The sequence below is a fragment of the Rhinopithecus roxellana genome, chromosome 4 (assembly GCF_007565055.1).
Source record: "Rhinopithecus roxellana isolate Shanxi Qingling chromosome 4, ASM756505v1, whole genome shotgun sequence".
NCBI classification, from domain to species: Eukaryota; Metazoa; Chordata; class Mammalia; order Primates; family Cercopithecidae; genus Rhinopithecus; species Rhinopithecus roxellana.
In genome coordinates this window covers 64,485,473-64,498,835 of record NC_044552.1, presented here as the reverse complement: position 1 = coordinate 64,498,835, position 13,363 = coordinate 64,485,473, and the positions used below count along the sequence as shown (strand labels likewise).

The 13,363-nt window shown below is 38.0% G+C and overlaps 1 protein-coding gene across 5 annotated transcripts in view; it reads right to left on the bottom strand.

Annotated features, from left to right (window-relative positions):
• CARMIL1 (capping protein regulator and myosin 1 linker 1) overlaps positions 1–13,363 on the bottom strand; it is a 344,245-nt gene that overhangs the window by 99,792 nt on the left and 231,090 nt on the right. For all 5 annotated transcript variants that reach the window (XM_030929491.1, XM_030929490.1, XM_030929489.1 and 2 more), the window contains 6 exons: positions 12,091–12,172; positions 11,224–11,323; positions 11,068–11,122; positions 5,975–6,147; positions 4,366–4,434; positions 1,463–1,556 (listed from right to left, as the gene is read on the bottom strand). In XM_030929491.1, coding sequence (XP_030785351.1) covers positions 1,463–1,556; positions 4,366–4,434; positions 5,975–6,147; positions 11,068–11,122; positions 11,224–11,323; positions 12,091–12,172 — 573 coding nt within the window. The remainder of the gene's footprint in view (positions 1–1,462; positions 1,557–4,365; positions 4,435–5,974; positions 6,148–11,067; positions 11,123–11,223; positions 11,324–12,090; positions 12,173–13,363) is intronic.

Here is a 13,363-nt window from a genome sequence, read left to right as displayed (position 1 = left end):
GCTACATGATGGTAGATTTGCTGATTGATAAGCTAAGGAAGAAATGAGAGAGGAAAGTCAACTCTGGAAGACTAGATGGAAGGTGGTAACACTGATCTGAACAACTCCTTCATCAACTAAGATGGACCCTAAGATTAAGGAAACAAAGTTACCTATGGGGTAAGGGTTCAGGGCCAGCTGGCAAGGCAAATTTCTAAATTCCTACAGCTCTAAACATCCTAACAACAGGAACTATCAGATCCCTTCTATTCTGATTTACAACCCAGACAACTACGACTCTGACTGGACAGACGGCTAGCCTTACATTCTTTTTTGATAAGTAACTGCAGACCTGAAACTAGTTTCAGCCAGTGTACAGAGGCTGCACACAAACTGTCTTCATGTACTATAGTTCTAACATGAAGAACCAAATTCACCCTCATTTTAATGCTAAAACCTCACCCCAAAGTGAATATGAGATGTATGTTACATATGTTTACCCATTGCACATGCACTCTGCTCCCCTCATAAATATGTATAGCTTCCACCCAAGCCTGCTGAATATGTACAACTCGACTGTATGATGCAGGCCTTGTGAGGCATAAAAACCAACCTGCCCTTCCCTTCTTTGAACAGAGGAGCACATTCAGCACACACTAGAGGCTGTCTCTTCTCAGTTTGCAAATCATCATTAATGAAGCTATCCTTTCTAAAATTTAGCCATCTTGGTGGTCTTTTGGATGACATCACCAAGGAGAAAGAACAAAGGGGGAGGAAAAGTTCAAAGATTCCTCAAATAATACCACAGTGTGAGTGGAGCAGGCTTCTTCAGATGGGAAATATTTGAGCACATCTAAAATGCAGAGAAAGGTGGCCATAGAAAGAGAATGATGAAGATATGGGAGAGCAAGGGAATGATTCAGAGGTTTCTAGCAGAGGGCAGAATAAGGGAGTCAAATGCACCAGGGAATGGCTGGGCTTTGAAGTGGAAGGTACCTCTGAGTTTGCCAGTATAGAGGCAGGAATGGGTGTGGATTTATATACATTTATAGATGAGGATGGTAAAGTGAGAGCTCAGAATACACTAAATTTCTTGATGAAGACAGAAGAGAGGGATCCATCTGTTGAGGATGAAGAGGAGGGAAGCTGCACAAACTGATACTCAGTTCCACACACTTCTCTGACAGTCAATCAGGAAGTTAACTATACTTTAACTATACTTAAGCTCCAGCATGTTGATGTTGTAAAAATGTTATTTTATTCCACTTAAATTGCATGACAAGCTTTAGTGTTCCTTAGTTTACTCCTCTCCCAGTCATGCATTACCCCAGTTGTGGTCACAAGAACGCAAGACAATGTGAAAAAATAAAATAAAAAAATAAAATAAACTTTGTAAAATAACAAAGTATTGTTAATACCTTCAGGAACATAACCGCAATTTAAATGTGAATTGCTTATAATTAAGCTACTGTTTCTTTAATACCTTTTGCAGAGCCTCTTCTGTTTTTTCAGGGTTTGTTTTTAGGGCTTGAGAAGCATCATACATAGGAATTGGCATAAATCTTAACGTGTAGTTCCTAGAAAAAGGAGAAAATAATATACTTATTTAAAAATAACTTCCTATTACCTTAATTAGCACTCTTTTTTAAAAAAAAATCCAAAAGGATAGCTGCAAGAGTAGCTTAGAAAATTTCAAACCACCAGACCATTTAGACCACTAGATTGCAGATTATCCTTTGTAATAACCACATGTCCAATACCACAGGCAACCACATTAATTCACACTACCTACAAAACTGACACAACTTTGAGGAATGCAGTTTTGTTGTTTTGTTTTTAGTTTTGGATTCCATCAAGGACAGAATTTTCACACTAGGATTGAAAAGATGAACAGAGGGCAAGCCTAGGGAAAGTCCAACATCACCTCGCTACATGGGTTTTAGTAACCAATAGACCTGACTGTACCTGGGTCCCCACAGTGATTATGTGTGACAACCAGCCCCAAACTGGCAGAGGGAAAAACAGAAATAAAAACAAAACATTTGCTTGCAAAGCAAGCCATTAGTGCCCACAAAACAGTCTATTAAGTTTCTGGGCTCCATTAAATGATGATGTCCAGTATACATAGGATTGTCTCTTTTAAAGCTGCTGGGAAAGGGTCTGCTGCCTGGCTAAACACTCTGACCTCTGCAGGTCCTTTCAGCTTGAGTTCAAGAGCTGCTGTCCACCAGGCTCTAGAAACCAAATGAAGTAACTGTTGATTGCTGTATATTATCCCATTGCTACTGGCAGGCCTATTGAACACAAACATGCAGGAGTGAGCCATTTTTGTGTGAGGAAAACACACAGAACTCTGAATCTGGTCCCTGGCCTTTGATCCTGACACTGCTGCAAACTGCTACGTGCTGAAATGATCATTAACACCTGCTCACCTACCACAAACTCCAGTATTAGAGATGACTTCTGTCCTCCACCCCAAAATGCATCTGTCCATTTCTACAACACGGTGTTCAGGAAGAGATCAACTTCACCTTGGGCTACTTGGTGGCAACTGGGACACTAAAATTGCACAGTCAGCTGCCTTGTTTTAGGACTCTAAACTATCAGCAGCACTCACAGTGTGCTTCTGGGGCATATTTAGATGACATCTATTGGAAGAATAAATTAGCAACTAACTCGTAAAATAAGGTACTAATAAAGAATAAATAATAAAATCATCAACTTAATAGTAGCAGTCTAGATGGGCTACTGAAAAAAAAAAATTCACCCAGTCCAACTTACAGGGTAGCTTCAAGTAAAATAATCAGACAAACAGAAAGTTGCAATTTCTATAGCTCTGATTTTTAACTTAGCTTTGTTTTAGCAAAATTGTTTTTCTTTGCCTTCAGAAAATCCAGCCAAATGAAACTAAGAGACAATATGTCTTTTTTATGGCCTTCACAATTCTTCTTTCCCTCATCCAATTTTTATCATGTTACAGACCAGCATAGTTTATTTAAACCAAATGTGATTTTGAAGCATTGGCATCTTGGAGCAGAGCATACGTAATCGACTGTGATGAAGGCAGTCTGACAGTCTATCTGGAAATGTTGAGTATTGGTTGTCCATGCTCCTGGCTTCTTCCAAACACCAGCCTGAGCTGGCAGTCTACATCAGGGTGGCAACTGTGCTGTTAGCATCCAGATGCAGTGTAAATAAATGTTTCCATTTGGGGTTTTGTGGTGCAACAGGAGTAACCATAGCGGGGTCTACAATCATGCAGTGGCAATGCTAAACTGATGGTCTGAGCTGCTTAACCCCTATTTAGTGATGGCCTGGGGTCAGTACAGAGAAGAGGCTGAGAGATGAGTCCCTGTGATTTTGTAGTGGCAGTAACTTTGAACTCCTGGCTAAAGTAGAGCCACAGAATTTAGAAATGGAAGGGACTTGGAGATCATTTATCCTAATCCTCTCACTTCATGAAAAAAGAATTAATCAGAGAGATTAAATGACTTGATCAAGATCATAGGCTTGTGGGTGACAGAACTGAAGACTGAATGAAGGACTCCTGATTCCTAGTCTAGGGTTGTACCACAATACCATGTCAGGCATGAGAGGCCCTCCTGGGAGGCCTCATATATACAAGGAATCTGGAAAAACACAAAATAATGAGCATTTCCTCCCCTTTCCCAGGGAAACAGCTTCCATGCTATCGGCCCCTTATTTTTCACCCATATCTTATATCCTCTCATTTTTAATGGTATAAATCTGCTTTGTTCACTTCTGCCTTTATAATACAATATGAGGACTGAAAAGCCCAGAAAGAACCACATTCCTAGTTTTACTTTCAACTATGTCTAGTATTATTTTCTCATTTAGTTTACTGGGAAAGTAAATTCAACAATAAATAATAACTGTAGGCTTTAGTTACTAAAGTAATGAAGAAAGTCTTTCATAGTAATGACACAACTTAGCCCTGGGCTTACCATTTATCAACTTCACCTTTATTTTCTGGACCTCAGCTTTCTTCTCACCAGTGAATTCAAAGGTGTCACAATAGGCAAAAGAACAAGACCCAGTGTAGATTGTGAAACGACAAAGGGGAAAGGAAATAAGCCAAGTGTCACACAGCCCCTATCCCCTTTCCGTGATCTCATTTAATTTTCACGACAGTGTGGTGTTTTTAGCAGAACAGGCATCTGTGTCCTCATTTCATACATAAGGAAACTCCCACCAGGGAAAATTCAATGTCTTCCAAGATCCCATAGCTGGTTAGCTGTAGACTAAACTCAGACCCAGATCTTCTGATCCCCAATAAACAGTTGCTTCTATTACCCCACAGATAATATATATACCATTGGTTTTGTTTTTTTATTTTCCTAGAAAGAAATCCTAATTCAAACTTACTTTTCCATAGCAACAGCTATATCCTGAAAGCCTTGTGCAGTGATGTTGTTCTTGTCCCATATTACAGTCCTGTTTGAAAACCAAATCACATAAATGATCAGACACTTAGAGAAAATGATTCTCGCATTGAATATAAACCTCTTATAGACAGCACTGTCTAGATATTTCAGTACAGTCACATTATATGAGGAAGGAATAATGTTCATCTTCATTTCTAACAAAACAAGGATAAGCATTTCCCCCAATATTATATTCGTAACACATTTACCATGCAAGTAGTGTGGGAAAACTGTACTTAAAAGCAATAGCACATATATTAACTTACTATTATGTTATCTAACTTTCACTAGACAGAAAACTCTAAATTCCAATATTTCTCTGATATTCTCCCAATAATATTCTCATATTTATGTCTGAGGTGGAAGCTATTTACAAAAGATGCTAACCAGTTCCATGCCCAATATAAAGAATTTCAGCTACTAAGATTTCCACCCCCAAACAGTAAAACACTAGTGTTTCTAAAACACTAGAGAGAATCTGTCATAGTTCTTTGTGTTTTCATTACTTCCCTGACATGGCTTAATTAGTAATCCTAGGAATTTCCTCACTCTGCTGGTAAAACATCAGTTACTATAAACAGGTAATGTTACCGATGTTACCTGTTTATAGTTTGCTTATAGTTTTGTTTGCTTTTTAAACACAAAATGCATTTGGAGAGAAAAATACTACTTTACCTTCAGAATGTGTATACTTCAGAGATATTTAGGATTTGTCAGTTCACCCTGACACATAAAACAGCTTTTATTTGTCTGGATGATCCCAGCCTCACAACTTTCACTGCCTTCCCTTCCTAATCTCGATGACCTTCTTTACACACATACTGACCTTCAAAGAAATTGCTGCAGATTTTGGCTTTTGGCTTCAGTTTAGACAGAAAACTCAGACTTTTATGCCAGAGAATAGAAAAACTTCATAAAAGAGCCCTTGAGGAGCAATGTGAATTGACTCTTCATTCACCAGACTGTTGACCTAGGTAGCAACTCCAATCTCTCTGAATGATGGATGGCAATGAGTTGACAGTGGAGCTAGTCCTTGAGAAAAGCCACACTTAGGAAACATGGAATAAAACTGCTAAAGAGAACAGCTAGCACCCAGTGTGAGCCTGGTTTTGAACCAGCAGACCTTTCGTGCCCCTTGTTTCTAAGTCTTTATATTGGCAGGCATGAGCAAGGGGGTTAAGACCTTGCGCTCACAGCAAAGTATGGGCTCTGCTCACTTAGTGCTGCCTACAAAACCCTCATAGCTTTTCACTGCCTTTACCCACACACTGATCAGCTATCAACACTGATGTGAAATAGGAAATCGTGGCAGTTCTCAGTCAGGTTCTACCGTACAACAGAACTATAAGACAACAGACCAAAAGAATCACCATGTCTAAATTTGGGAACACCCTCCTCATTATTCCGACAGAAGTCTTGACATTGTCACCTCTTCTCAGCTGGCCTCATGGGAAGCTGAGGTCCCCTTGGGCCCAGCGGCTCTGCAATGCTTGCTGTTCAGAATCTGCTCCAAGCCTTCCTCATGAGCAGGGAGGGCAGGATCTCCCTACCTGAGCTTAGTGTTGATCTGCAGTGCTTTGGCCAGCATCTTCGCTCCCATGTCCCCCATTCCGTTCCCGCTAATGTCCACTTTGGTCAGGGAGGTGTTGCTTCCCAGGGCATTGATGATGATGGTGAGTTCAGTCTTGAGTTTCGAGTCAGCCAGGGACAATGACTGCAGAGGCTGTGGAGCAAACGACACGCGGCACTCAGCAGTCTCATCAAAGCAGCACCCACTCTCCACGATACATCTCGTGGAGAATGACAGGGGATGGACCCACTGCACGTGTCTGATTTTAGAACTGCTACCTAAAAGACACTCATGGATAGAAACTGAAGGTTCTGGCACAAAATGGACCACTGGAGTCAAAGATGGGGAACCTGTGTTTTAATGCTGAATACCTACCACTTCTCTCTTAAGGGAAGCCAGGGAAAGACAAGTAGGCTGACAAATGCCAGCTTTAAGCAGAGGATAGGATGAAATTAAAAAAAAAAAAAAAAAAAAAAAAACCATAACATAAAAATTTCTCAGCTTTAATATGATCACCCTTTATACCCATTTTATTTTTATACAAGGTGAAATGACAGCTTAAAATACTAATAGAGGGCAAATGCAAGATAAAAGCCAGCCAGGATTAATAATAGCTGACAATTATTGAACAATTACTATGTTTAACCACCATTTAAGCTTTTCATGTGTATTAATTCACTTAATCTTCCCACTAACCCATTACTTAGATGCTACTGTTATCCCATTTCCCAAACCAACAAACAGAAAAGTCAGGTGACTCAACCAAGGTTACATTGTTAGAAAGGACCTGAACTAGGATTCAAACCCAGATGTACTGGTTCCAGATTTCATGCTCCTAACCTTATACCACATCTCCCTATTAGCTTATTGCAGATCTTTTTGATCATCACCCTTTAATTTTATCTTTTTTTTGAGACAGAGTCTCGCTTTGTGAAGAATGCACAGGCTGGAGTGCAGTGGCACAATCACCACTGCACTACAGCCTTGACCTCTTGGGCTCAAGCCATCCTCCCCGCCCAGCCTCCCAAGTAGCTGGAACTACAGGTGCGCGCCACCACGTTCGGCTCATTAAAAAAATTTTTTTTGTAGAGACAGGGTATCACTATGTTGCCAAGGCTGGTCTTGAACTCCTAGGCTCAAGTGATCCTCTCACCTTGGCTTCCTAAAGTGCTGGAATTACAGGCATGAGCCACCGCACCCAGCCTTAACTTCATCTGTTAAGTTTCAATCAGAAGATACATCTACAATTCTTTTTTTAAGTCAAACTTGTGTATGCCCTTTTTTTTTTTTTTTTTTTTTTTTTTTGAGACAAGGTCTCGCTCTGTCCCCCAAGCTGGAGTGCTGCAATGGCATAATCTCGGCTAAATGCAACCTCCACCTCCCGGGTTCAAGCAATTCTCCTGCCTCAGCCTCCCAAGTAGCTGGGATTATAGGCACTCACCATCATGCCTGGCTAGTTTTTGTATTTTTAGTAGAGACAGGGTTTCACCATGTTGGCTAGGCTGGTCTCAAACTCCTGACCTCAGGTGATCCACCAGCCTCAGTCTCCCAAAGTGCTAGGATTAAAGGCGTGAACCACCACACCAGGTCTTGTGTGACCTTTTTATTTGACCATAAGCTGTATGGTGAATCCAAACCAGCCCACTCATTGTCCATTTAAACCAGATATTGAAAGCCACTCAGCCTAAAGGCAGGTTTTGTTTGTCCTGCATGGTATCTGACCAAAATAATAATAATAATAAATTAATAGAGCTTCCTACTTACACCCAGCTCACTTTACTAGTTTATGTTGCCTTCCTAGCCCTGTGGGCATTTGAGTTTGCATTCCTTGATTTAAGCCATAACTTATTGAAGTGGGGTAAGAATTCCAGGTTAACCAGGTTGAACCAATGTGCCTCTAAATGTCAGAACTCAGACTTCCCTGGGAGATCTGGATGTCTCCTGGGTTGCGTGGAGTGCTCTATATTGTCCTAGCCACACTAAACAAATTGTATGGTTAGTGCATAAGCAGTCCCAACATTACAGGAAGTAGTGATAGAAGCAGCTTCTGCAGTAATCTATGACCAAGTTCCACAATGGCCTGGGGATTGGAGCTCTCAAGGTGTGCCTGGGTGGTCTACATGACAGCCCCCACACACAGCCTGGGGTTTATCTATGTCTACTCAACCACTTAACGTTGACTTCCAAAGCAATATCTGTGAGAGGTTCATCTACCAAAGGGCTACAGGAGACAGAATGAGGGTGTTGATGGTTTCAAGACTCAGATATCAACAAAGCATTATTATGCATGTGGTTGGTACCAAGAGACAATATTATCGTCCTTATCATCCAAATTTACCATGGCTTTCAAAATTAATACATTTACGGTAAAATCAAAAGGTAATGCTGTATTAATCAGAATCAAATTTATAAAAGTTAAATGGCCTAGTAAGTGCTAAGGCAATTAAAATCTGGGCCAAAAAGTCTGCATCCATTTAGACTCAAGCGGGTTTAGCTTGGTTTCTTCAATTTTCTTAACATCCTACATACAGGTAAGCAGAAATGATAACTAAAAATGCTTCAGGCTCAGGAAACTGTTTTAAAGAAAAATAAACACAATATGCTTTAAAAAAGATGTAATCACATCTTTCATCATTTCAATAATCTTGATTCAATTACTACAAAAATGATATAGCTTCTTCCTAATATTGGAAAACTGCCAACTCTCTGAGCTATCAAGCATCAATTCCAGGACTATATTCAAATTCTAATACACCCCAGTTAATGCTTAAAAATAATAGGCAGTCATTAATGTGAACAGAACAGCCTGAATTGCATGCATATTTATAAGGTCATCCCTTCTTGATTTATTGTACTTCCGTGTAACATTACTATTTGAAATCTTACTATTTCTTTTTCATAGCTGAACATGCTTAATCTGAGAATCTGAGAATCTCACTCCCAGGAGAAACACATTCTGTTCTGCTGGTTACAATATGGGTTCATATGTATAATACTTCAGAACAAACTCCCTGTCATCTTGGCCCCTCTATGTTACTGTCCCATGTTACTGTCCCATGACTCTGGGTGCAGCAGCCTGAAAAGCACTCTCTATAGATGAAGGTGACACTGGAATCCACCAGCATCTAGGTTTTTCAGCTGAACATAATGTATAACACTGGGTGAATAAGGTATTCCATAGGCTGGTCAAAGAACAAGCTCTACAAACACCAGGTCAGAATGTAAAAAGCAAAGAGATTACTTTTTTAATATGTAAAACTCGTAAATAAATAAAACAAAAAATGATCCCAATTGTACCAGGTATCGATAAAATTTTTATCATCACAAGACTCATCTCCTAATCATTTCAAATTGTTTTGCATATTACCCATTTAAAAGTAGAAAAAAATAGAAGGTAATTGCTTTCTGAAAAAGCCATCTACTTTTCAATGGCAGGAACATAAAAAGCTTTTCATTGTACAGCATTACGAGCAACACTCTATTCAAACTTTTAACTTGACAAAATTCACATTTATATACCAAACTTCATCATCTGCAAATATGGTTTTAAGTATATTTTAACTATTATCTTTAAGTAACAGACTTCCAGAATTATAGATGGTTTGAAGAACCTCACGTAATGACCAAAACATAAAATTTATATACTTTTCATAAAAATATAAATTTTCCTAAAGTATATGTTAAGAAAAAAAACCTTTTGGGGTGAATATTAAGTATAATTACATAATATTAGCTTCCATAATCTGTTAAAACTGGGCCAATACTGGAAAATCAGAAACTCAAAGCAGAGTGATGCAAAGTCAAATTAAATATGTAAAGCAAACAGCATAAACTCTGAGAAGTCTAAATTACATTCTAATTATATCCCTAATTTCAATAACCCAGCATAAGAGCAACAAAATGTGGGGTTTATTAGCAAATGAGGGTAAGGAGAAGTGCTGAATTCATTAAATAATAATGAGATTCATTTTCTAGCCCACAGGCTGAAAATTACATCCACAATGAAGAGGAAACAGAACAGAATTTTCTCCTGCCCACCAGCTCAGAGGCCCACCAAAGAAGTGGGGGCAACAGCAAGTGAGGAAGTGTCCAGTGTCCATCCCTCCTGGCCTCTTAGCTTTCACAGAAAAGTCAGCTTACAGCTGTAATAGAATTTGCTATTCCCTGGTATGAATTCAGAAGGGAAAATTACACTTTTTCAAAATGTGACATACTCCACATGATTAATATAAAAATCACCCTCATGACCTACAAAAGCAGCTATTACAAAACATGAATAATATAACTCTTCATAGTAGGAATACAAACTGATCTGGGTTTTAGGAATTGGAAAAGCTGAGTCTGATGACTAAATAGGACTTTGAGAGGAAAGGGACAAAATCTTAAAGAGCATCAGTAAAGTATAAGATGTAACACACCAGCTCTAAATTAAATGGATTCATGGTAGAGTGCTTCTTACTTTGTCCATAAAATAACTTTTCTTTCTCCTAATCCATTTTAAAGGGCAGCAAAATAAGATACTATTTGGAATTAAACTTCTTTATCCTGAACTAAATTTTGGTCAGGGGCGACTAAAGGGAATTAAAAATACAGAGCGCTACTAGACTTCAAGCAGCAATTAAAGATGGAAGAAAACTTCCTTGGTCTCCTATAATTCCACATAATTATTAGATGAAATTCAAATTAGCAATATGATATTTCTCAGCATTATATAAGGTCATGAAGTCAACTAGATTATAAAAATTCATGCCTGCAGATTAGATTATTAGCTAAAGTTAGGAAGTAGTAACGCTAATTAAAAGATAGGCCCAGGAGTCAATTTATACTTCTTTCTATCTATTAGTGACAATCTTTCTTTAATTGACAGTGCGTTGAATGAAGTAAAAAAGTGAGTTTTCAAATACATTCTACAACTCTACTAAAGCATATTTATTCCATTTTTAAAAAGTAATGGAAAATGTATACATTGATAACACTATCTGAAAGGATTTCAGAATTAATCCAGTAGAAATAATCAGTAAGAATGGCAACAAACAGAAGATTTTAGTAAAAAATGTTTAACATCATACTCACTGATTCTTCATCTTGAATCATCTGTACTAAGTTGTCCAATACAGGTGTCAGATTTCTAAAGAGATTTTAGAGATGTGGACAGTGGAATCAAATCAAAAGCTTTCAGGAGACTGGTTATTTTCATCATTGTCATATAAAAAAATTCAAAACTCTTACTTGGATTTCATATTATTAAAATTTTTGCCTAACGCCAGGTGTTGTATTGATCTGTTTTTACTGAGCCACACTATTAAGGTAGATAGGTCAGATTCTAAACCTGGAAAGAATCAGAGTAAATAAAGCATCAAAACACATGTGTATAAATTAATTCTCAGCTGGAACACAATTAAGCAAAGGTGACATGTAGTTGGATGACTTCCTTTACCTTCCTGAGGGGCCTGGGATTCTAATCTTTCATTTTCAAAGGCACTCTTTGCTCTCTTTTCATGTCCTATTATTTCACAGGGATAAATTCATTCTCTACAAAGACTTATCTAAATCTCTTATACAATCAGTGGCTAAACCAAGTCAGCAGGAAATGGGAATGAATAATGGCAGAAAGTTTCATCTCTCCCCACCACTCTGTTAGAGAAGATTCCAACAAACTGTTCACTGGGGGGTAAGTGGAGTTAAAGTTGTCTATGTAAATTTCACAGGTTCATAATAACATGATACTACAATCAGCAGAAATGAAGCTAATGAAATAAGCTTCTGAATAAATAAACAAGAGTACAATTTTATTATCAGCAAGAATGCAAAAAGTTGGGCTCAGACCTTTTTCAATGTACTGGTGATATTTTTGCAACTGAGTTATTTTACTGCATAGACTTTGCATAGTTGGCCACAGAATCAACTTAGTAAGACTCTGGCACAGTTTTATTCTACAAATAAATCCTATTATTAAATTTAAAAGCCCTATTAGTTAAGAAATAAAATAACATTTTTATTAAGGTATGTCTGGATTTGGGTAGAAGATTATTTTCCCCTTATTAACTTGCTTCAAAAAAAATTTCAGTTTCGTTTCTTTTCTGATACCTGACTTACCATTGTCGGAGATGTCTAAGCTGGTGATGTTGTGTATTTCAGCAATGCAACCTTCTAATACTTGAGCACCTCCTGATCTCAGCTAGAGAAACACAAACCAAACACAGAGTAAAGTCTTCACTCTACTGGAAGTGTAATCAAAATATTAAAAATAGGAGAGATAGTCAGTCTTAAAATAAACTTAGTACCAAAGAAAAAGTAAAAGCTTATCAACTCCAAAGAAGCCTATCACTAGCCATTGCTGCTGTAAAGAGCCTATCACTAGCCACTGCTGCTGTTTTCTGTGCCACATGATCCCACATTAAATCCTAAAACCATTAGAAAAAAACAAAAGAGAAACAAGATGACTACCACCCAGGCCACTATAGTAGCAAAGCAGTGTCAACCCGGAAGAACTTCTTCATTTCTGACTTTTGGAAATCTAATAAATTCATTTTATACATGAGAAAATTACTGTTTTATTTGACTGTTACCGATTCCAAGGTATAAACTCCCCACCCAACCAAAGGAGACAATAAAGACTTACTTTGATTGTCAAACATTTCAGGAAGGACCCATCCCTACCTGTTCTAAGAAACGAGTGTGAGTTCTCACTAATAATTAGCTAACTAAAGATGACTGCAAAATGATTTGTACAAATGCTTTGAGTCATGGAGAGAAAATTGTTGAATTAATATAAAATATCATTATGATGATTATTTTAGAGCAAAACTAAGTGCAAATGATTATTCTCACCTCATTTGCAATTTTATTTAAAAGAGAACAACAACCTGAAAAACCCAATACAGCACTTTTCATCTCTTCCTATGAAATCAAAGCATATTTTACAGGAGTCATAATATCTTTGTATTTTCCATTCAGCAATATCTGTTGAGTTCTTACTCTGTGTAAGACACTGTGAAGGATGCAAAGTTCCCTAAGCTGTGGCCCTTTTGCTCAGTAAACTTATTATCTAATGAGGAAAAACAAACTGTCATTTATTGGAAACCTGTGAACCAAGGAACATGGCAAGTCCTTTACTCATGTAGGAAAATTAAAATTTATAAAAATTTTGACAACAAACTTACAATACAAGGTGCTATTTTCCACATGTCTAGGTTTTGATGTAAGAATTAGAAGAATCCTCATTTCCCTATTTTGGATGCAATATTTTGCTGGTTCCTTGGATCAGAACGTGCCAACTTCTCTGGTTTTTTTGTATGGTAAGCAGAGAGTTCTGCACAGATCTTTGGGAATGCTCTCTATTCAGAAGAATTTCAGTGGGGATGTTTAC